We start from the raw sequence: 22,740 nt of genomic DNA on the forward strand, positions 1-22,740 counted from the left end.
TTGTCAGCTGTTGAAAAAGTTGTAGTTTAACAAGAACTCTTTTGTCTTTAAATTCAAAATGATTAACATATACACAAGATATGAATAAATTCATTTGATCAGACTCAGTTGGTCAAAGCACTGAAGCATTTATTATCAAGAGGAGGAAAAAAGGCATTACATTACAATCATAACAACAATATGGTCACTTTTAAATATGATACAGATAAAAATATTTTTTTTTCATGTTGTGCTTCATTAAAATCTGTATGAAGACACCATGAAGCCTCTTTGTAAAGGTATTTACCTATTTACCTTTAAAAAGCTACACTCTCACTTTGTAAAGGTATTTACCTATTTACCTTTAAAAAGCTACACTCTCACTTTGTAAAGGTATTTACCTATTTACCTTTAAAAAGCTACACTCTCACTTTGTAAAGGTATTTACCTATTTACCTTTAAAGAGGCTACACTCTCACTTTGTAAAGGTATTTACCTATTTACCTTTAAAGAGGCTACACTCTCACTTTGTAAAGGTATTTACCTATTTACCTTTAAAACTCTTTACACTCTTACAGTTTACAGCTTTATTTCTTTGTCATTTTTTACATTATTTTTCACACACTCACACATGAGTGAGAGAGAGAAAGAGAGAGAGAGAGAGAGAGAGAGAGAGAAAGAGAGAGAGAGAGAGAGAGAGAGAGGGCTTGGCATCACACCCATGCATCTCACTGAAGTGCAACAGATACGCATACAGCCTTCACAAAAGCGCACAGGACAGCACCGCACCTTTCAGAATTAGGGCTTTTTGTCAAACTCTGCACGCCAAGATGAATAAAGAAATAAATACATTTACATACACGTCAAACACACTGTGCGTGGGCACCGGGCAGTCATGCACAAGGGCCGAGAGAGGCTTGAATTTCTGTGAAAGCCCACTGCTGTTGTGTGTGTGTGTGTGTGTGTGTGTATGTGTGTGTGTGCGCGCGCATGTGTGTATGTAGTGTGTGTGTCTGCTACTTGTGTTGGGTATACATGAAGTCTGTATGGGAGAACGGATGGAGGCTGCACGTACAGTTTGGCAGAGATGTGTAACACTAAACTAAAGGAACGACAGTGCATCAGTCGAAGCCCTCAGCACATACAATAAAATGTCATGGTACAAAAGAAAACATACAGAAAGAAATAAAGGATGTACACAGGGGTTGAAGTGGCATTTTACTTTAAGTACCTTCTGAGACACATTTAAACCACAGATGTGCAGAAAAGGATCCAGGCTTTTGGGAATCCCTTTGCAAACACTTATGAAGTCATTTTGAGCCTAGAGACTCTGGTGGGGGATAGTCCTCCGACTAGTACTTCAAAAACGTCAAGAATATAAGGCAGGTTGACAAAAGTGTTTAAACCAGTCTGTGTAAGCACTTATGAATGCTAATGGCCCTGCACAGATTTGTCACATGATGACCGTTTCTGTGTGCAGCGAGTAGGAGCTGAAGCTCTGATTGGCTGGCCTGGCTTTGCGGGCGGGACTTGGGGGACGGCTCATGGGACCTGAATGGCTGGAGAGCCTGGGGCGGGTGGAGCCTGTCTGGCTGGCCCATCTGGAAGGTGGGCGCTGATTGGCTGGCCGGGCAGGACGGGAGAAGCTCCGCCTTGAAGGTGCTGGAGAGGACTCGCGGCTGACCTGCAGGGCATTGTGGTTCATTAATGCTTGCAGAAAATATTTACATTTGTCCATTATTGTTGTGTGTGTGTGCTTGTGAGAGTTTGTGTGTGTGTGTGTGTGTGAGTGTGTGTGTGTGAGCATGTGTGTGTGTGTGTGTCTGTGTGTGTGTGTGTGTGGGTGTGTGTGTCAGCTAAAAACTGTGAGGATGCACTTGCCGGCGGTGTGTGAGAGACCCTGCTGGCTGGCCGCTGCTGTTGCTGCTGAATGTCCAGCGTGCTCAGTAGCTCCACCAGACCGCTCTCCTCTCGGCTAATGCCTGTTCCGTTTCCGTAGTAACCCCCGTTGCTGTAGCAGCCCCCACTGCCACTGCTGTGGCTGCGACGCCGGCCCACGCTCGGTCCGTTTAGGACGTGCTCCACCATCCAGTAATCAGTGGCCGGGTCGCCCCCTTGGACCGGCACCCTGCCACCGGGGACGTCCCGGCCCCTCCTCTCGTCCCACTGCCCCCCTCGCTGCTGCCCCTGGGTGGGGGTGAGTTTGGGCGAGGAGTGTGGAGGGGGAGTGGGGCTGGGGTTGGAGTAGCGCGCGTGCGTGTGGGAGTGTGAAGGCGTGCGTGCATGTGAGCGGCGGGGGCTGATGGGAGAGGAGCCGGTGGTCACGGTCGGTGGAGGGGAGGGCGCCACCACGCCGGCATCCGTCAGCAGCTTCCCCTCGTTCTCCTGAAGCATGGCGCCGAACTTGCGCAGCACCGATGGGCTGCCCTGTTTCCTGTCCAGGGGGGCGGACTTTCTGTCTGATGATAAGGAACGCTGCTGGACATGGCCCAGGGGGGAGTTGTCGACATGGCGCATGGGTGGCCGGGCTCCAGGAGTCGCGCGCTGGTCATAGTAGTCCAGTCCCTGAGGGCTGTCATAGTGCACTGATTGGTTCCTCCGGTTCTCAAACTCCTCACTTCTGCCACCTTGCCAGCCAGAGACAACCCTGCAGCAGAGCAACAGTGCACTGAGTATGAGGAAGTTCAGTGTTTTCAATCGTACATATTTGCTAAAATAAAGAAAAAAAACAAAAACAATGTAGTAGCCTAGCCTACTCAATGTAACCTAACATTGTGTGTTCATTCAGATTACTGTTAAAGACCTAGGCTGGTTAATGATTATTTTGTATTCAAGATGTATTTTCTGTGAATGACCATATGCTTGTCAACTGAACGAAGGTCCAGAAACACATAGCCTAGTTCACGTGATTTGTAGCCTAACGACATTACCATTTTCTCATTGTCAATATGTTTTTCTCCGGTCCTGCTCACATTATTGCATATAGTTTAAACGAACTGATCATTAAGAAACTTTTGAAACGCGTCGAGTGTTTTCTTTTTCGGTTAATGCCGCATTACTTTGGTGTTTAGCCTCGATCAAAAAACAGAGTACTGCCTGAACTTGCGTTGCCATAGTGACAAAGCGCATATAGTTGCCAAAGCGCATGGAAAGTTTTTTTCTGTTAGGAAATGCAATGACGTAGGCCTGATTTAAGAAGAGGACGCGGCATTAAATTCTGTTCGATTACAAAGCGGTTTCAAATCGGCCGAAGTCTATTAACAATTAATATGTTAAGGCGAGACACGGCAGGTGAAAACATCGTTTTTTCATGCACTGGTCAATTTCGAGATTTTGAGCTAGTCTGTTACCTTAGCATGTATTCTATCACACTACTACAACAAAAAAGTCCGATTTACACATTTAGGTGTTTATTTCATTATATTGTGTCTACTCGCGCCTGTATATTTATCCTAAATTCAGCAAAAGTTAGCATTCTAACCTTGCATGCACTCCCGCGACTGTGACCCAAAACATATCGTGTATAGTACCGTTGGAAAGCTCTGTTTTTCCTGTATCACGCTATGTGATCCATATATGGACACTTCCTTTGTATCAGCAACCAATCGCGAAAGTTCAAAGACGAGGCTAGGCTGAGAACGGAATCTCATTGGCTGTCTTTCAAGGCTGTTTTCTCAAAACGAGTTTCCTCTCCCACTCTGAGCAAGGAAACTCCACTTCAGAAGCACTTACATACACCAAACTTTCTAGACTTATGCCTAACTATATTTCGAAGATATTTACAGAGGGGTTTGTTGATATATTATTCCTAGCCTGACTTACATGACATTTTATGCCTAAAAACATGGCAAAAATCGATTTTTTAGGGCTATTGACATTATATTCTGATTTACAGGATAACTAAAGTAGATATTCATAAATCCCTCTGTAAATTTTTCAACATCTATTATCTGAACACAATGAAAACATAATTTTGAACCTGGCTGTATCCAATGCTCAGGTTTCTTGTTTTAAAATGTATGCAAATTAGCGCATATTTAATTAGATAATGCCTAATTTGCATATGTAAACATTAAATTACAGAAAACTTGTAATACATTTTTTTCTCATATTAATGTAAGTAATCAACTGGGTAAGTTTCATAGTGATATCTGCTTGTTAAAAATTTTACCCTATTCACCTGTAGTGTCTCGCCTTAAGTATATAATATGTAACATAGGCTACATGTGCTACATTCGACATTATTTCGTGCGTTTTCAAAAACGACTAACGTGATCCTTGGATTCATTAAACCAAGTTGTGTGAAATCATAATCTGAGATGACATTACGCAGTTATTGCAGTCACTTAGTCTTAGAGTACAAGAATCTGCGTTGAATGTAGGCCTACATGACGTTTTCAATTTCCACATAATGTAAATGTATGCTTTTAACATGCTAAAGTTCTAGTAGTAGAGACTGTGTCCTTGCAAATCATGTCATGTCTTATGTAAGGTCCATGGAACAAACATAGCATGACCGACTCTGACGTAAAATAAGGATAATGTTACTGAACCCATGTAGTCTATAAATTGTAATGGCAGATCTAAAAAGAGAAACCACATAGACAAGTCGGATTTTCTGCACTATTAATTTTCAGCATAGCCCTACTACTTCTTTACTGTATAAAAATAGACCTTTTGCTATTTTGGCTGCGGTGTTATTGAATGGAAAAATTCAACCTTTCCCTCCTGGTATTTTTTATTTTTTTTCATATTCAAAAATAGCTAGATTGGTTCTGAAACTGGTTTTAATCATCATGACTGATGTCAGCAAAATAGGGCATAAAACACATGCTACTACTTTGTCTTGATACTCTAAACTATTAGAGATTGAGCATCAGATGGATGAAATGAGGCAAAGAAATCCTACCTTTGAGCGTCAGGATCATAGCCATTCTTTCGCTTCTGTGGAAAAGAAGGCAACACATAGACAAACTGAGCCATACTGTAGGATTGGGTTATGGGATTGAAAAATGAGTGTTGTGGTTTAAGTGATAAAGCAGCTTAGCCAACACCCAAAATAGTTGACTCACTGTTTTGGCATTGCTCAAGTCCTGTTGGTTCTTCCCATGCCCCAGGTATCCCTGCAGAATCTCCAGGGTGGGATCCATCCCCGGGTTGCTAGGGTAACCATCGCCATAGCCATTGTTGAGCTGATAGCCACAGCTTTTGCCAACGGCAGCGGGCAGGTTCATGCCAATTGGGCGCTCCACATTGCCGTGGCTATGGCAACCGCCATTGTAGCGGCTTGAGTTCTTGTTTGCAACAGGTAGCAGGGTGATGTCATTGGCCTGATTTGGCGAGGCACCATCGTTTCCTCCTCTGCGAGCAACCACCTCATTGTAGAGCTGCAACACACAACACAACATTCACATCCATGCAGAAGTCTTACCGGTATATTGAAGGTGTACAGAAATGATAGCTCGTCATGGTTCAGGGTAAGGTGTAGAATGAATCAAAACAAATGACCACGAGTGGAGAGAGACACCAACCTCATATGCACACAAAATCTGTGACAATAATTCTGCTGTCTCTCTCTCTTTGTGTGTGTGTGTGTGTCTGTTTGTCTGATTCACAAGGGTGGGGGACAAGTCTTGTTCTTGAGCGGGTGCTTTGTGAGCATGTGTGTCTTCGTTCCAGGCCGTTCCGCTGTTTAATGAGTCCGTTAGTATCGGCTTACAAGCGAGTGAGAGTCCATGTGCTGTCTGCCAGTATTCACACTATGCCTTAAAGGCTCGTTAACAAGGGTCAGAGGTCAATCTGGAGCCTGCTACATGAAGTCCGACTAGCCAAATGTGATTCATACAACTCATAACAATTTTATTAGAGATGGGATTCTAAAAGGCTGTCTTTCATTATTTCTGTGGGTGTGTATGTGTGTGTGTGTGTGTGAATGCGCATGTGTGCATGAGTGAGAGGATCATTGTGGGTGTAGTGTAAGTATACTGAATGTATATGTGGATACCTGTGAATGTGTGTGTGTGTTTGTTGTGTGTTCATACAAGAGAGGTAGTGTGGATGTGTATAAATGTATGTGCAAATCTCTATATGTGTGCGTGTGTACATATACTGTATGTGAGCATGTACTGTATATACAGCTCTGAAAAAAAAATTAAGAGACCACTGCACATTTTTCTGAAGTGATCCTACAGTTGCTGAGTGACATTCGAATGAGTTGACGGTCAAATTTGCAATGGTCTCTTAATTTTAAATATGACCGTCAACTCATTCGAATGTCACTAAGCAACCGTAGGATGACATCAGAAAAATGTGCAGTGGTCTCTTTAATTTTTTCCCGAGCTGTATGTGCATTTGAGACAGTGAATATGTGTACACGTGCTAAGGCTTGTGACTGGGCTTAAGGGTTCGTTTGTCAACAAATTTGAGTAGTGGCTCAGGAATGGGGGATGTGTAAAGTGAGGTGGGTCCAGAGTGTGTCTGTGTGTGTACATGTGTTTCATGGAGTGTGTGTATCTGTGTATTAGTGTGAGAGTATCTCTGCATGTGATTCACATGTGTGTGTGTGTGTGTGTGTGTGTGTGCACCCGTGTGTTTCTCACCTCTTCTATCTTGCGCTGCATGTCCTGCAATTGTTCCTCCCACTCCAGCATCTCTGAGTCAAATTCAGGCCTCTCCCCCACCCACACGCCACGCTGCAGGTCCAGGGCAGCCATTCTGGTATGTGTGTGTGTGTCTGTGTGTGTATGAGGGAGGATGTGTGTGTGTCTGAGAGAAGAATTCAGTATGTATGTGTGTGTTTAGGCAGTTATTTCCTCAATGCCTCTTGAGCTCAGCTGGATTCAGTAATGTGTGGCTTACAGATTTGTGTGTGTGAGTGCGAGTGTGTGTGTATGTGTGTGAGTGCCTGTGTGTTTGTGTGTGTGTTATAGGGGTCTTGGTGTCGTAAGCCGTTGGCGCTGTCGAAGGACACATAGGACAGATTAGAGGTCTATAAAACCATGACAGAAAACAAAATCAATCAATCTATTCCTACCCAACCAGTGGAAACTGAACTATATGCATATGAGAGGGAATTTTACCGACATTTTCAAAAGCAGCTCAAACGTCTGAGTCGGGTTTCTCGTGCATAATGCACTAGGTATTTCAGCATCTCGAAGATGCGTCAACGGAGAGCGTGACCTGGAGGAACGGTGGCCCCTGTTTCCCAGATATATACCATGCGCATTCATTACTGGCATTAAGTAAAGGGGGGGATTTCTGCCGTCACGGAACCTGACACCCGCGAGTCCCGGCTGTCTTTCCTCCAGAAAATGCCCGAATGTACCACTATGCGTGATGTAAGCGCGAATATATTTTTACCCCGAGTAACTATGGTCTTCTCCAACTCTGCGCGCGTGCTGGCACCCACAGAGTGAAGTAAATAAACACTACATGAAAATGAACCATCTCGACGGAATTACCCAGTGTGTTTCGAGTTTACATATTTTAAAATCTTGGAGTGGATCTTTATCATGGCCACAAACTGACATAATATATGTATGCGTATGATAAGCTTTCCTTTGACATTAACGCCCTTCATCAGTACAACATGGATTTTGTCACTTAGATGCAGCACAAAGCTTAATTCAAGTTCAGCCCTTTAAAAGACTTACCCTCGTCTCGTTGTGTTGCTTCAACTAGTTCTGTGATATTCGTAGCAGTGTTTTGTGAGGAAAATAGTCCAAGTTATAAAGTGTTTCCAACAAGACATACAGTATTCCCCAAATACACTAAATGCCTCCGTCAAAGTCTTTGCGCGCTGCCTTGTCCTTTGGCTATCCTTTAGGACAGCACGAGACTCTCTGAGTGCGAATTCAGTCCGACTGGCGTCCCCTTCTCTCCCGCTCTCGCTGTTCGTTATGTGACGTAGGCTCGAGAGAATACGACTTTTAAGTAGCCCGGGTAACGCCCCCTATGGCAGGTGCCTCTTTTTCTGGGTAAACAACTTCGGGGTCCAAGGGGCCCACCGGAGCTTACCCCGCGCGGCACCGGAGCCAGGATCGAGTGTCATAATGTCAGATTTATTCTGGCATTTGCGCTGAATGGGCCAGGCTGTCGTCACTCCCTCGCCAGGTTATAATTACTATCAGACAAAGTGTTTATGAGGCTATTTTCGGCTCGATATTGCGCCGCCGTACATTTGGGTGAAGCTACTGCTCCGTTGTTGCTATTCCTCTTTGGGAGCGTGGCAGATTTTTATCTAGTGACCTCTGCCTGCCTACTCGTTCTTGGCTTACGGCGAGCCCTTTACTAGCAGGACCTTCGCACCTCAGGACGCGTGCATAATTTTTTTTTATTATTATTTCGGAGGCTTTCCAGAGAATGCACGCATGTCAAACTGGCGAGCTGTCTTCAAATGTTAATGGGTTATTTCTATTGCCAGCCATGGCGTTTATTTATTTTGACACTTGTCATCATTGCGCAATGTTCCCGTGCGTCATTTGACTCTCGCGACCAGTGACCCAAATAACTGACCAACTGCGCTGAGGACAGGGCCAGTGAGAAAAACAAGGATGTTCAAGCAGCCTCCATCTGCATCCCAAAAACCGCCCTACGTCACCGTGAAAATCGTGAATTTCAAAGCTAATGCAATTGGAGCCCTCTCGTTCATGAATCACCAGGGGACGGGGATGTGGGTGGTGGGAGGCGGGGGTTGCAATATGTAACTTATATGTAAGGCAGGCTTGTCTTATCTAAGTCAAATCCTAGGGACAACACCTAGGCAAACGAAAATATTTCCTTCATAACCACAGTAGGGGCCTAGGTGATTTAAAGAGACTGGAATTCATGTTTGCACAAGCACAATACCTACAGTGCACCATGTCACCAGTGACAGTATCCCACTAATGGATAGCTGCTGTGATCATCAGAGAGGACCTTTAAGACCTGATGAGGTTGCCACACGCCAGGTAGAACCAGACATCCGTTTGCTTAAATTATCTTAATATCTTTTACTTCAACCAATAGACAGGCAAAGCCAGGCTAGGCTACCACAATTCCTGAAGTACTGTAGCTTGTGCAAGAAGCTACTGCAGTACATGAATACTGTCTGTGATCACTTCCTTAAGACAGGCTATGACTTGTATGAGCTTCAAACATGACTTGCATACATGAACATGACCATGGATCTGGTCAGTGTTGAATTTCCAGCAAACATGGCTTAAAGTACATGAATATGTACAGTAACATGACTTATGTTGTATAATAAACGTGTGTATTCTGTAATATGTGTTAAATATGAGTACATGTAATATGTTGTCTCTCCATAATCACACTGCAGTCACTAGTCACTGAGTGTCCGTCAGCAGCACCAGCTGTGTGGGGGCCAGCAGGGTGAAGGAGAGGAGCCTTCACGTGTCACCCAACGAGGCCAGAGCATAGAGCCACCTGTCCCCACATACCAAAGGTTAGGAACCCGACGGTGCAGATTAGTATCTGTATCATCACACACACACACACACACACACAGTCACATGTGCACACAAACACACACACACACACACACACACACACACTGAGTAACATACACACACACTCAGTCACACAAGCACATAGTCTCTCTCTCTTTCTCTCTCTTTCTCTCTCTCTCTCTCACTCACTCACTCACTCTCTCTCTCTCTCTCTCTCTCTCTCTCTCTCACACACACACGACACACACACACAAACACACACACACACACACACAGTATTAGCCTTCTCATTGCTTAAACAGCAGCCCAAAGGTGATGATACATAAGAAATGTTTTGAGCCATGTTGCTGGCCAACCACATAACTAGTTTCCATGTGTTCTGATTTGATGGTCATTGCCTACTGATGATTTCTGAAGTTCACAAAAAATGTTACTCAATGGAAACATGGCAGAACAAAAATCCCAGGACCATTGTCCAGCAACATTGTTCAAAAAGTTGCCTTTTTTATCATCAACCTAACATTCTTGTCAGAGGTGTTACTAAGACCCTCCTGAGGAGTGTTGGTGAGTCACAGGTGTCAGTGTATGCCAGTGAAGTGTCTAGATACTCACCTTTTACTGTCAAAACAGACTGGGGGTATGGACAGAGCTCACTGGCCAGCTTGAATTCTGGGAAATGTAGTCTGGAACTGGGATGCATGAGTAAAGCCTGGGGATGGGTCTTCTGTACTTGTGTGACCATGACAGTTTTAAAACAAAACAAAATAACAACAACAATAACATGGATGAATGAAATGTATAGCAATGCCAAATAATAAAGAGAGTGAGCTCTCTGAGACTAGAGAACGAAGAAGAGGGTGAAGAGGAAGACGAGTTTGAAGATTGTGGCATAAGAGAGGGATGAGAAGAGAACTAGCATCAGGATGAGCAAAATGATGGGCTGAAACATCTGCTGAAAGAAAGAAGAAGAAACAACACAAACGGAGAGAGAGAGAGAGAGAGTGAGAGAGGGAGAGAGAGAGAGAGAGTGAGAGAGAGAGGGAGAGAGAGAGAGTGAGAGAGAGAGAGAGAGGGAGAGAGAGAGAGAGAGTGAGAGAGAGAGAGGGAGAGAGAGAGAGAGGGAGAGAGAGAGAGAGAGAGAGAGAGAGAGAGAGAGAGAGAGGCAGAGGAGAAGGTATCAGTGAGGCAAAGTGACAGGTCTGCGATTTTCAAACAGGTTCTCACTCACTCTCTCTCACACACACACACACACACACACACACACACACACACACACACACACACACACACACACACACACACACACACACATTAACTCATTGAATGCCAAGCTGTTTTCGGAAGCTTTGTCCTAGAGTGCCAGCAATCTAGACCATTGTTGATGATTTTTGTACAGCCACAGCATATTCTGTGTTATAGCTATGAACACATACAATGGCTCGTTTGAAAGGTGAGACTTTAAGCTCTCAGTGGGTGCAAACCGTGTATTTCTACACTTTTTAAAAAAAAAAGCCAAAAAACGTTTTTGGCACTCAACGCATGGGAAGGAAAAACGTAATATTAAGTTTTTGGCACTCAATAAGTTAATGATTTTATCTGAATCTTAACACTGGCGGAAAGTTACTGATCCAAACATTGATGGAAGTATGTTACGGGTTTAGACAGGTCTGATCAAATACAGAATGCTTTGCACACACACACATACACATTTAAACACAAACAAAAACACTTACATGCCTACACATGCACACAAACACACATTGACAAGTTGATATAGGATACTCCACACATCATCCTGCAAATGCAACTGCAAAATCAGGTACAGTCAGAACACAGAACACAAGTACACCCCAGCAAACACATTGATACACACACACACACACACACACACACACACACACACACACACACACACACACACACACAGATAGATGTATTAACACACACACACACAGAACATATGCACACAGACGTAGCACATAAATAGACGCGCGCACACACAACAAACATTTAATACACTCATGCTTACACATGCACACAATGTATACCCTACTTACCCACACACATACACACATCACACATCACACACACACACACACACACACACACACACACACACACACACACAAGACAAATAGGTAGATGCGTACATACTTACCAGTTTATAGTAATACACTCATACTTACACATGCACAATGACATTCAACTAAACACACAAAAACATACTCACATAGACAGGTGGGTTCACACAAGCATGCAATGACACGTACTGTACACCCTACTAAACACACACACACACACACACACACACACACACGGTCAGCACATAGATAATAGTGTATGGACACTCACAGACATTTAATATACTCATGCTTACACATGCACACAATGACACGTACACCCTACGACACACACACACACACAGACACGCGTGCGGTTAGCACATAGATAGACGCGTACACACACTCACAGACGTTTCCTCGGGGTCGCGGCCCTGTCCCCTGGGCGGCTCCAGGCGTTTGATGAAACCCTGCAGATCTCTCCGGAAGCCCTTCATCTGGCCGTTGATTCGCTGCAGCAGCTCCTGCTCCCGCCCACTGCCCGCCTCCACTGGCAGCTCGTCCTGCGCCATCAGACTGCCGTTCACGACGGACGAGGAGGAGGAGGAGGAGGAGGAGGACGCGCCGGTGTGGGCGTCGGTGATGATGGAGCTGGTGTCGCTGATGAGCCGCTCGATGGTGCCGCCCAATCGCTCGGCCTCCTGGCGGATGTCCACCATCTGTTGGCAGCCAATCAGGGGCTGCCGGACACCGCCGCTACGACCCAGGGAGGAGGATGGCCGGGAATCAATGAGAAACTGGGACCAGGAAGAGCCCCCGGTCATCAACACCTCGTCTGGGTCGCTCTCGCCGCCCACGGGTCCCTCCCTCTGGCGTGAGGACGGGTGCGCCTCGACCTCGCCGGGCGTGGGACTGTCGCGCGAGCTCACCGAGAGGTCAGAGGTCGAGGCCGCCAGCAGCGGGTCGCTCATGAGCCGCCGCTTCTCCGTCTGCAGCTGCAGGACCTTGCCGGCCAGAGCGTTGACCTGACGGCGGGCCGCGCGCAGCTCTTCCTGGACCGACTCCGCGCCGCTGCCGGGCCCCCCCAGGCCGCCCGCGTCCCTGCAGCGCAGCGTCTGCAGCTCGGCGGTCATCCGCTCGTTGCGCTCCTCGGCCTCCGACAGGTTCCGCCGCAGCAGCTCCGCCTCCTCCTCCAGCAGCAGCAGCTGCTCCCGGAGCTCGGACAGCCCCGGCCCCTGCGGCCGGCCCGCGCCCCCTCCCCCTCCCCCTCCCGACGCCTCGTCACCCCGGAGGTCGCTGAGCTCGGCCCGCAGGCCGCGGTTCTCCACCTCCAGCTCCACGATCTTCCTGCTCAGCGCGTCGGCCTCCTCCTCCACCAGGCGCAGGCGGAGCTTGAGCTCGGCCTCGCGGGTGCTGGGCGGTCCGGCGGCCTCGCCCTTGGGGTGGAGCGGGGTGTGCGGCGGGTGGCTGGGGGGCAGCTCGCCGTAGAGCGTGCGGTACTGGTGCAGCTGCTGCTCGGCCGCCTCGCGCTCCTTCTCCACGCCCACCATCCTCTTCCTCAGCAGCTCCCCTTCCTCGTTCAGGAAGGCCAGCTGGCAGCGCAGGTCGTCGCTGTCGTCGTCCTGACAACGGCACAAACAAGCACAATAAACAAACAGCATGGCACTGCATAGCTGACACATTTCTGGGAGGTGATGGAGGAAGGTGATGTAACCTCCTCATGTTCCATTTGGATTCATGTCAACATAATTACATTTCAATTTTGTCTTTTGTCTATCTATGAGACTATGTCCAATTGTATTTATTGTATTGTATTTTTTACAATATTGTATTGTATTCAATATTGTAAAATATTGAATGTAAATTCAATACAATATTGTACTGTATTTTTTAACTTGTATGTATATGTGTGATATGTTTTATATTATTAATTGACCTGTCGCTAAGCGCCCCCCTTAGAACGCAGATGAGCCAATGACAGTCCAGCCTCAACAGACTCAGCTCGAACAACTCCATAGGAAACAACAGGGAGCAGGCATAAAATGACAAATTAATGTTTATTTATGGAGTTTATTTCCTCAAAAAACCCCGATGGATAACCATGATCAAACGTTGTGCATGGGGGACATGTAATACCGGTAGCCGGTACCCCGAGTGGCTAGTAAACAAGGGTATATTTCATCAACAGTAGTCTACAGGACGTCTCTTGCATTTGCAACAGCTCGACGTATTGTAGGCTACTAAGCTCTAACACCATAATTGGGGATGAATAAAGTAATCTATCTATCTATCTATCTATCTATCTATCTATCTATCTGTCTGTCTGTCTATCCAACAACTAGACATCAACATCACAGCCACAACCAGAAACATGCATACAGCGTAACAGCATCATGAGACCAAACCAGCCACTTCTAGCAATCAGAATCCTTTTCTCCTTAATGAACTGCAATGCCAGCGACAATACAGATGACAAAGGTCATTGCACTGCGTACAACAGTAGTAACTATTATTTCTAATATCTGCACAAACTATACAAGTCTTTATTTTTTAGACAGAACATTTAGGTGTAATAGCCACAACACCACCATTATGATAGGAGTCAACAAACCTGTTAGGTAAAGGCATCTCAACTGTGCTACACAATACTCCCACCTAGTGGCTTAACTCAGCACCATAGAGCTAATAAAACTCAACAAGCTGGCCATCCATCATAATAATAATCCATTAAGGATAATCAGACGTGGGTGATTAAGACAGGCTTTACGGTAAACCTCTTTGGATAAGGGATCATGAAAACAGCACTAAGCTAATAACCTCAAATCACAATGGCATGCGTCTGCAGTAGGAGTTTGTTTGTTTGTTTGTTTGTTTGTTGGTGTGCACTGTGGGCAACAATACGCCAGAATGCACAACTACATTATGAAAAGTGCTATGTAGCCTTACAAGAGAATAATGAGGACCTCAGTAGTGATGAGAACAGAACCTTAACATTATCTGTGTAAATGCTTCCTTTGCTCATTGCAGTTACTTAAATATCAACCTAATGTATGTGTTCCTAATGTACAGTAAAATAGTACATGCAGGCCTACTGCATACCTGAGCAGATGAGAACGATATAAGTACCTCAGTGGGTGTGGTTCTGCACACCTGAACAGGTAAGAACGATATAAGTACCTCGGTGGGTGTGGTTCTGCACACCTGAACAGGTGAGAACGATATAAGTACCTCAGTGGGTGTGGTTCTGCACACCTGAACAGGTGAGAACGATATAAGTACCTCGGTGGGTGTGGTTCTCCTCTCAGACTTCTCTTTACTGCCTCTTCTCTTCTGTGGCTGAGGCAAAGAAAACATTTCACCAGTTTATCAGAGACTGTTCTTCCATCTGAAGACAGTGGAAAGTTACGATCACTACGAAAGTTATGATCACCATACATTCTTTATGAAAGACAAAACTAAAAGCATAACTTGTTTATACCTGTATAGTAAGGTTATTTGTTAGTTTAAGAATAAGAAAAATCATTTCAATATTCATAGTCTAATCTCCAGGCTAATGGTTATAAAATGCACAGTCACAGTAAAACACATCTGTCTTGATAGTACCCTTATGACTGAGCTAGGAATTATCTCAGCGATACAGAACCGGATTAATTTCATCGTTATAATATGACTGACTCATCCATGAGACAGAAATGATTGTCCTTCCACTGACACCAGCAGTCTCCTTCCCGCTGTGCCAGAGCTAAATATGGAGCTCCAGTCAAGATCAAATGTGCACTGAAGGGATTTGAATACTGTTTTTATTGCTGTAATGTCTGGATAAATGGTAGTGTTTTTGCATTTTGTCCCAATTTCTGTATTTTCTCTGATCCTGCAAATGGAGCTGGGATGAGAGAACCTTACGACTTGTCTGACTTCATCCTCTTCATCATCATCATCATCATCATCATCATCATCCTCATCATCACCATCCTATCTCCTGGCCTGACATGACCAGGAAATAGCAGTGAGCTAATTCAGTATTTTTTTAATGGCAATATTTTTGTTAATAAAAATATTACATGTCCAACGTAACATAATGTTAACATTAAGTTGTTAACAATATATCTCACATTAGATTGGTGATGGCCAGCAAACAGACCAACGGATACCCTGTGGCTGAATTACTGAAGCTAAGCAGGTGTGGGCTTGGTTAGTACTTGAATGGGAGACCTCCTTAGAAAACTAAGTTGCTGCTGGAAGAGGTGTTGGTGGGTGTCTAGTAGGTGGCAGTAGCACTCTTCCCTCTGGCCAAAACATCGATCCCAGTGCACACTGTACTGCAGGAGATGCCGTCCTTCGGATGAGACGTTAAACCGAGGTCCTGACTCACTGTGGTCATTAAAGATCCCATGGTACTTATCGCAGAGAGTAGGGGGTTCCTGGTGTCTTGGCTAAATTCTTGACATGGCTCATTCAATCTGGCCCACTAATCATCCCCTAGTGTAACTGGCTCATTCATTCAATCATGCCCCACCTCAGGCTGGTGTGTGGTGAGTGTTCTGGCGCATAATGGCTGCCGTGCATCACCCTGGTGGTGCTACAAATTGGTGGTGGTTAGTGAGGTATCGCCCTTAACTGTGAAGTGCTTTGAGCGCCTTGAAAAGCACAATATAAATCTAATATGCTTTGCACAGTCCTGGCTTGGACAATGGGAAACAAGCAAAGTGGTTCGGACTTCGGGAGCAGACAAGGGAGGTGAGTAATTGTTGAGCTAAAACATTGTGACCCTTTTGCTAGAACGGAGGATCTGCACTGTCACTATATTTTTGTCCCATAAATAAAGTATAAAGTGTCTCACCACTTTGTGCTTCTCCACCTCGCTCTGCAGGGCCTGTTTGGTCACCTCCAGCGCGATGAGTTTCTCTCGCAGGGTGTCGTTCTCCTCCTCCGTCTTAGTGCGCTTCTCCTCCACCTTCTCCAGCTCGTGATGCAGACGCACAGACACGTCCTTCGCCACCTGGCACACCGAGCATTTTACTTCTTCTTCTTCAAGATATACTGTGTACATGTATAAAAATGATCTTCTAGGTATACTATACTACACTACACTACACTATACTCTATTATCAATTGGATATACCTCAAGGACACCTCCTTTTACATCTGCCACATAAAAACAATACACTCTGTTTTTAAAATGAAGAGTTTGTTTCTAAAATGTTTCCTAAAAAGTCATGTGACTTAATTGTGTATTTCAGGTAATATCAATGAAATTGCAGTTGTGTTATTTTGATTGAGTAAAGATAAATCAAATAACAATACCCAATAACAGTTCAACTGAAATTACTTGGAAAACCAAATGTAAAAAAAAAATCATTTATGGAAAATCATTAAAATGGAGGATATAGCGTTTTAGAACCAAACTCTTCAAATATATACATCACAATACTGTGATCACATGTAAAAGTATCTACTAGCTATACTATGCTTTCCAATACTTTACTACTCTATCTACTAAATATACCTTATGGATACCTCAATTTCCATCTGTCACATAAAAACAATATACTGTTTTAGAAGGTATACTATCTTATATAAGTAAGGGATAATGTATAGAACGCCGGTCATTATTGGGAAAATAAGTCCCGACAGGGCGAACCAGACCCGGTTTGCCCTATCGGGACTTATTTTCCCAATAATGACCGGCGTTCTATAGATTATGCCTTACGTAGATTATACCGTAACTACTAGCTACTGTGCATACTACATGTTTTCTACCAGATGTACTGCACTACACAGACATCTGCTTTGCCACCTGTCACCCACAAAGACCACAAAGTGTTATCCTCCACACCCTGAAGAAGATGCAAGCTGACACGATGGTGTCGTTAGCTCAGTATGTAAAAGGTTTTTTAATTATTTACACCACTGAGAGTCTGCACTTGGTTTTTTTTACACCTACAAGTATATTTTAGACATGATGAGGCTCCTAGAAGAGAGACGGTGTAAATGAGAGACAAACGAGGAGATGAATACAAATGACTTGAGGAGACACGTCGGTAGAGATTCTCTCACACACACACACACACACACACACACACACACACACTCACACACACACACACACACACACACACACACACACACACACACACACTCACACACACACACACACACACACACACACACTCACACACACACACACACACACACACACACACACACACACTCACACACACACACACACACACACACACTGACAGACAGGCAGACAGACAGACAGACACTATACTCTCTCTCTCTCACACACACACACACACACACACACACACACACACACACACTGACAGACAGGCAGACAGACAGACAGACAGACAGACACTATACTCTCTCTCTCTCTCACACACACACACACACACACACACACACACACACACTGACAGACAGACAGACACTATACTCTCTCTCTCTCACACACACACACACACACACACACATACACACACTGGCACTTGCTTTACATGAAAAATGTGGGAGAAAGGCTTGTTTTAATAATTTCCCTCACACTCGGTTGCGTCCAGGGGTTAAGTTCTTTTATCTTCGGTTGTGACATAAAAAGCCCGCTCTAGGGGCTGTGTAGGGTTCTATTATAGCAGATCCTACACAGGAACCCCTGATTAAGTCCAGATATGGCTGTTGTTGCTCATCACAGCCACAGCCTCCTCCTATGATCTCAGGTTGTACCGGGTCACTCCCAATAGCAGGCTGACATTTCAACTGATCTCTCATCTCTCTCTCACACACACTCACTCACATAGGCACATTCTCTCTATCTATCTCTTAAACACACCTAACACACGGGCACGCACACACACACACACACACACACACACACACACACACATGCATACATGTCAAATAATGTGCAGTCATGAACGAGACAAGATCTCTTGCTGCTAAAACACAAAAGAGGAGGCACTCCCACACCCCACAGTAAACACAGTCGCGCGCACGCGCCTCTGTGCGCGCACACACAAACGCACAGTCGCACACCCATCCATCTCTACATACAGACACACTGATTGGCTAGAGGCAAACCTTAAGTTCCTGCTCAAGGTTCCGAAGCACTTCATCGTCCACCTCCCCACTCTGTGCAAATCGTGCCCGTTTCCTTTCGGCCTTTCGAAGGCGGTATTGGAGGATTCGGCAGCTCTTGTTCGCTCTCTCGAGCTCTCTCCGCATTTCCTGCAGCTGGTGTGTGTCCTCCTCGTAGAACGTATCGCGCATTTCATCCATTTCCGCCCGCATCTCATCGATCTCACACTGTAACCACAAACAAACATATCACAACCACAAACGCAGAAATGCAGGCATTTGACCATCACGAAAGCAGGCAGTCGTAATATTAAAACAACGATGGGATTTCCTCATACCTTAAGATCCTCATTTTCATCCTCCAGTCTCTCGATCTCATCACGAAGGGCCCTCTCCTGCTCAGTTCCGGGTTCGGCGTTTGAGTCCTCCGCGGCCGGTTCCGGTGATGAGTTCGTTTGCATTTTTCTGCGTCTCTTGAGTATTTTGCTTAAGTACAGGAGTTCGGTCTGGCCACACACTCCGGCGTTTCCCCCACACGGACTTGCACTACAGCCCGCTGTGGCCTCCTCTTCTTCCTCGTCGTCCCTCGCCCCTCTTCCCCTCAAGACCCGGCTCGATCCGTCTGGTTCCCGGTTCCTCTCGGAGCCTCTAAGACAGGGCAGGCGAAGGTATCGGCGAGAATCCGGAGGATGGTGGATTCTCTTCTCGGTTTCAGACACCGACCCGGCCCTGGGAGGTTCAGCCGCGTTCGTTTCAGCACCATCCGGCTGAACAGCTGCCGGATTGGCTTCCGCCTTTCCGCGATGTACCGTACTGAGAGGCACGGACACTCTGTGATTTTTCGCTCCGAGTTTGGCTGCAAAGCTTGCAGGGCGATAGCTTTTCGGTCTGGCAGCGGTTTTATCGGCACCGTCTCCCCGGCGAGTCAGTGAGGATGAGGCGAGCAGATGTCGTGTCCCCGCCTGGCTCCCGATCGGTGAGAGATCCGCAGCGCCACCAGTGGCCGTATTCATCACGTCACGTTCAGTGTTCATGCTTTGCTGGCTTCTGTCGCTGTCTGACAGAGGGACCTGATAAGCGACAAAAGGGGTCTTTAGGTTTAGTTTCATAAAGTGCATGCAAGTTGTATGGCTGTGGGCATGTTTTGGTTATCCTACGACATCGACGTTCCAGATAGATGTCCTTATTTTCATTTATTTTATTGCCTACGTGCTCCTGTTCTTCAGAACAGTGTCAGGTTTAACGTAACGTAACGAGGGTCTAATACCCATCATAATACCCTGACATCCCTTAAACCAGTGGTTCTTAAACTTTTTGTCTGGCGACCCCCAAAAAAACATGGCCCAAGTCTCGCGATCCCCTTCTAACCGGCGGAATTTGGTTTCGAAATGTTGTGAGATGCATTGGAAGCAGAGGCTCAGGTATAGGCTATGTCAACATCAAAGGCATTATGTCAGTGGCAGCCTTCGACTAAAAACCTTTACAAAAATGTCTTTAATCCAGACTGCAACCCCCCCCCACACACACACACACACACACACACACGGCTTAAACCTACTTAAACTAAACGAGACAAACTATTTTCTTAACCTGCATCCTATCACAATGTTCAGATTATCCAAACAGAGTTACTTACACACATTTGAAAGTGAAGGTGGGACATTAGTGCAGTTATAGCATGCTCATGTTACAGAACTTTTTAATAGTCTGAACATTTAATTTTGGAAACTCTTTGGCCTATGCAAATAACACATTGCAATCACCTATATAGGCTAATACAAATATAGACCTATTCTTACCCGATACACCAGTGGAGGTTCTGTGAAGCTAGATAAGAGCTGTACCAGGCGCCACAGTCGTTCTAAAGTAACAGACTATGTCAAATATTCATGAGATGATGTCACAGCCATCCAGGAAGTAAACAATCCGCTCATTCACGTCGAAAGCAATGTTCTTGTGTTGCAGCAGACAGGACGCAAGGAAAAACCGCACCAGCTCAACAAATGCCTGTGCAAAACGTTTACTCGTGCGTTTCTGCCAGTATTCCTTAACCGATGTCGTTCTTACATCCAACAACCAAATAACGAAAGGCAATAAAATATTCACTCACAACACCATAATATCTCATTGTGTACCACAAAGGTAGTTTATTGTATTGTACAACCAGTGGATCCTCCTGAACTTGGTAATGTAGGCTTACATGTCATTTAAGCTTGAAAGAATACTGTGAATAACGTCTCTTTAATCCAGGCTAACATTCCCTACATAAATGTAGCAGTTTATTATGTTTTAAGAATAAAGAACATATGAAATGGTGTACTGTATGACTACAGGTTGGCTAACAACAGTACTTCAAGTTAACACTAGAGTATGCTAAAGACTTTTGGATCCCTCCAGCAATAAGTCCTCAGACTTTCTTGTATAATGACGTCAACGTCAAACAAACAAACAAACAACATAAAGTATGATATACACGGACAATCAAATTTCTGATGCAATAAGGATTTTTGGAAAACAACAGATGTTTATTGATTTCATATCACAATATGATAAGATAATCTTCTTTTACAGGCTAACAGACTGCTTTATTGATGGCAAAGTGTTCTATGAGAGTCCTGATTTTCAAACCTGTATTCATGTGGGAGAGAAATTTAGTAAAACATGTTGTCCAGGGGGTCTTGCCTAACTAACAGAAAGCCTTGAGGTGAATGTGTTAAGGTTGACCACTGGCAAACTTTGGAATTGTTGAGATGTGTGTGTGTGTGTGTGTGTGTATGTATGTGTATATAAATGTATGGGTATGTGTATATGTAAGTGTATGAGTGTCTTATGTTACATCTCTGTGTACATAAGTGCTCTCTGTTGTACATAAATGCTTTTCTGCCCCCTCATTGGTTGGAGCTCAGCGATCGCACTCCTCCTATTGGCTGGAGCGATTTGAAATCTCCCATTCTCATTTGCTGGCGTGGTATGGTCTGCGTCTGGCGGGCCTCACTCTGATGACAGGTCTCCGTGCGGGACCCGCAGCTGGGGGAGGAGGGGGCGGGGCCATGCCCCCGCACTGCCTCTGACACGCCTCCATGGACAGGAAGTTGTTGCCGTTGCCTTGGCAACCACCAAACCAGAAGTGGGTGCAGGTCCTCTGGGAGTAGTCGAAGTGGAAGCGGGAGATCCAGTTGAAGCAAGGGCCCACCTCACGGGGCAAGGTGCACACGTCACCCTCAGCTGGGGGTGCCATCTGGGGGGGCAGTATAAATATGAATACACACACATGGATGCCTGGGGCACATGGAGATTGGAGAATGAATGTAGGATGGACAGACACAAACATGGGATGAATGGATGGCAGAGTGGAAGGATAAGGATACAGAATGAATGAATGAGTGACTGAATGACTAAATTAGTGACTGAGTGAGTGAGTGAGTGAGTGAGTGAGAGGATGGGTGGATTGCTTGATCGAGTTACTGTAATATCTCCCTGTGGCTTGATTGATAAAGCAAAGCAACGCTGGCAAGATCAACAAGGTCATAGAGGTCAGGTTGTATACATAGACGTTGTTCAGGCCATATACTAGAGCAGGGGTTTTCAATCAGTGGTCCGTGAGGACTTTGCTGATGTTCCCTGACCATGGATTCAGTAATGTAGTTGCAATGTGGGAATGAGTATTTTTGTTCAGTGGTGGTCTTGAGGTTACATAATTAGTCAGAATGTTGGTCCCTGGTTCACAATCAGATGTAAACCCCTGTACTAGAGTATGTTTCCTGTGGTGTAAGTCGCAATTGTATAAATAAGAGAAGTAGTCGGTAGAGTAGGATGCAGCCCAGAGAGAAGGACCAAAGGACACAATGGTGTGGAGGAGTGCTACTGTACCGGCGGCTGGTAGTCAGGACACCCTGCATAGCCAAAGCCCTGAGCTGCAGTCACCCCGTCCAGACAACAGCCAAACCTGCATCACACACAGATACACATACACACATAAACATACACTGTGTATGTCACATAAACACATGAACATACACGTATTTGTAACATAAGCATAACATGAACATATATAAACATAAGTAACAATAGCATTGATTAGATAGATAGATGAATGGATGGATAGATAGATAGATAGGTACTGTAGATAGATAGATAGATAGATAGATTGATTGATTAGTTAGTATATGGATAGA

At 45.2% G+C, this 22,740-nt stretch overlaps 3 protein-coding genes across 3 annotated transcripts in view; all 3 read right to left on the minus strand.

Annotated features, from left to right (window-relative positions):
* Window positions 1-464: 464 nt before the first annotated feature.
* LOC143109359 (uncharacterized) lies at window positions 465-7,855 on the minus strand. Its single transcript, XM_076272071.1, has 6 exons — window positions 7,632-7,855; window positions 6,579-6,935; window positions 5,052-5,366; window positions 4,889-4,923; window positions 1,861-2,626; window positions 465-1,663 (listed from the first exon to the last, which is right to left on the minus strand). The coding sequence occupies exons 2-6, from the start codon at window positions 6,690-6,692 to the stop codon at window positions 1,433-1,435; spliced, it is 1,461 nt and encodes a 486-aa protein (XP_076128186.1). The 5' UTR covers window positions 6,693-6,935; window positions 7,632-7,855; the 3' UTR covers window positions 465-1,432.
* Window positions 7,856-10,266: 2,411 nt separating this feature from the next.
* Window positions 10,267-19,578, minus strand: LOC143110289 (microtubule cross-linking factor 3-like). The gene is made up of 6 exons (XM_076273176.1): window positions 18,904-19,578; window positions 18,569-18,793; window positions 16,329-16,487; window positions 14,768-14,824; window positions 11,899-13,110; window positions 10,267-10,380 (listed from the first exon to the last, which is right to left on the minus strand). The coding sequence occupies exons 1-6, from the start codon at window positions 19,576-19,578 to the stop codon at window positions 10,267-10,269; spliced, it is 2,442 nt and encodes an 813-aa protein (XP_076129291.1).
* A 1,940-nt stretch (window positions 19,579-21,518) lies between these two features.
* paplnb (papilin b, proteoglycan-like sulfated glycoprotein) overlaps window positions 21,519-22,740 on the minus strand; it is a 12,198-nt gene continuing 10,976 nt past the window's right edge. Inside the window, exons 13-14 of the mRNA XM_076273177.1 lie at window positions 22,436-22,511; window positions 21,519-21,785 (exon numbers count right to left, since the gene is read on the minus strand). Of these exons, the coding sequence (XP_076129292.1) occupies window positions 21,519-21,785; window positions 22,436-22,511 (343 nt within the window). The remainder of the gene's footprint in view (window positions 21,786-22,435; window positions 22,512-22,740) is intronic.

This window comes from Alosa pseudoharengus, unplaced genomic scaffold (genome assembly GCF_046254945.1).
Source record: "Alosa pseudoharengus isolate Yale_2024_CS ecotype anadromous, Long Island Sound unplaced genomic scaffold, YU_APseudo_1.1 YU_APseudo_1.1_scf_7, whole genome shotgun sequence".
Lineage (NCBI taxonomy): Eukaryota > Metazoa > Chordata > Actinopteri > Clupeiformes > Clupeidae > Alosa > Alosa pseudoharengus.

Coding starts and splice junctions, on each gene's coding strand:
- LOC143109359 (XM_076272071.1), bottom strand. CDS start 6,692: ATGGCTGCCCTGGACCTGCAGCGTGGCGTGTGGGTGGGGGAGAGGCCT. Junction 4,924..5,051: donor ACTTGAGCAATGCCAAAACA/GTGAGTCAACTA, acceptor TCTTTTCCACAG/AAGCGAAAGAATGGCTATGA. Junction 1,664..1,860: donor GGGTCTCTCACACACCGCCG/GCAAGTGCATCC, acceptor AATGCCCTGCAG/GTCAGCCGCGAGTCCTCTCC.
- LOC143110289 (XM_076273176.1), bottom strand. CDS start 19,578: ATGAATACGGCCACTGGTGGCGCTGCGGATCTCTCACCGATCGGGAGC. Junction 14,825..16,328: donor AGGTGGAGAAGCACAAAGTG/GTGAGACACTTT, acceptor TCTTTGCCTCAG/CCACAGAAGAGAAGAGGCAG. Junction 10,381..11,898: donor GCGACCCCGAGGAAACGTCT/GTGAGTGTGTGT, acceptor TCTTTCTTTCAG/CAGATGTTTCAGCCCATCAT.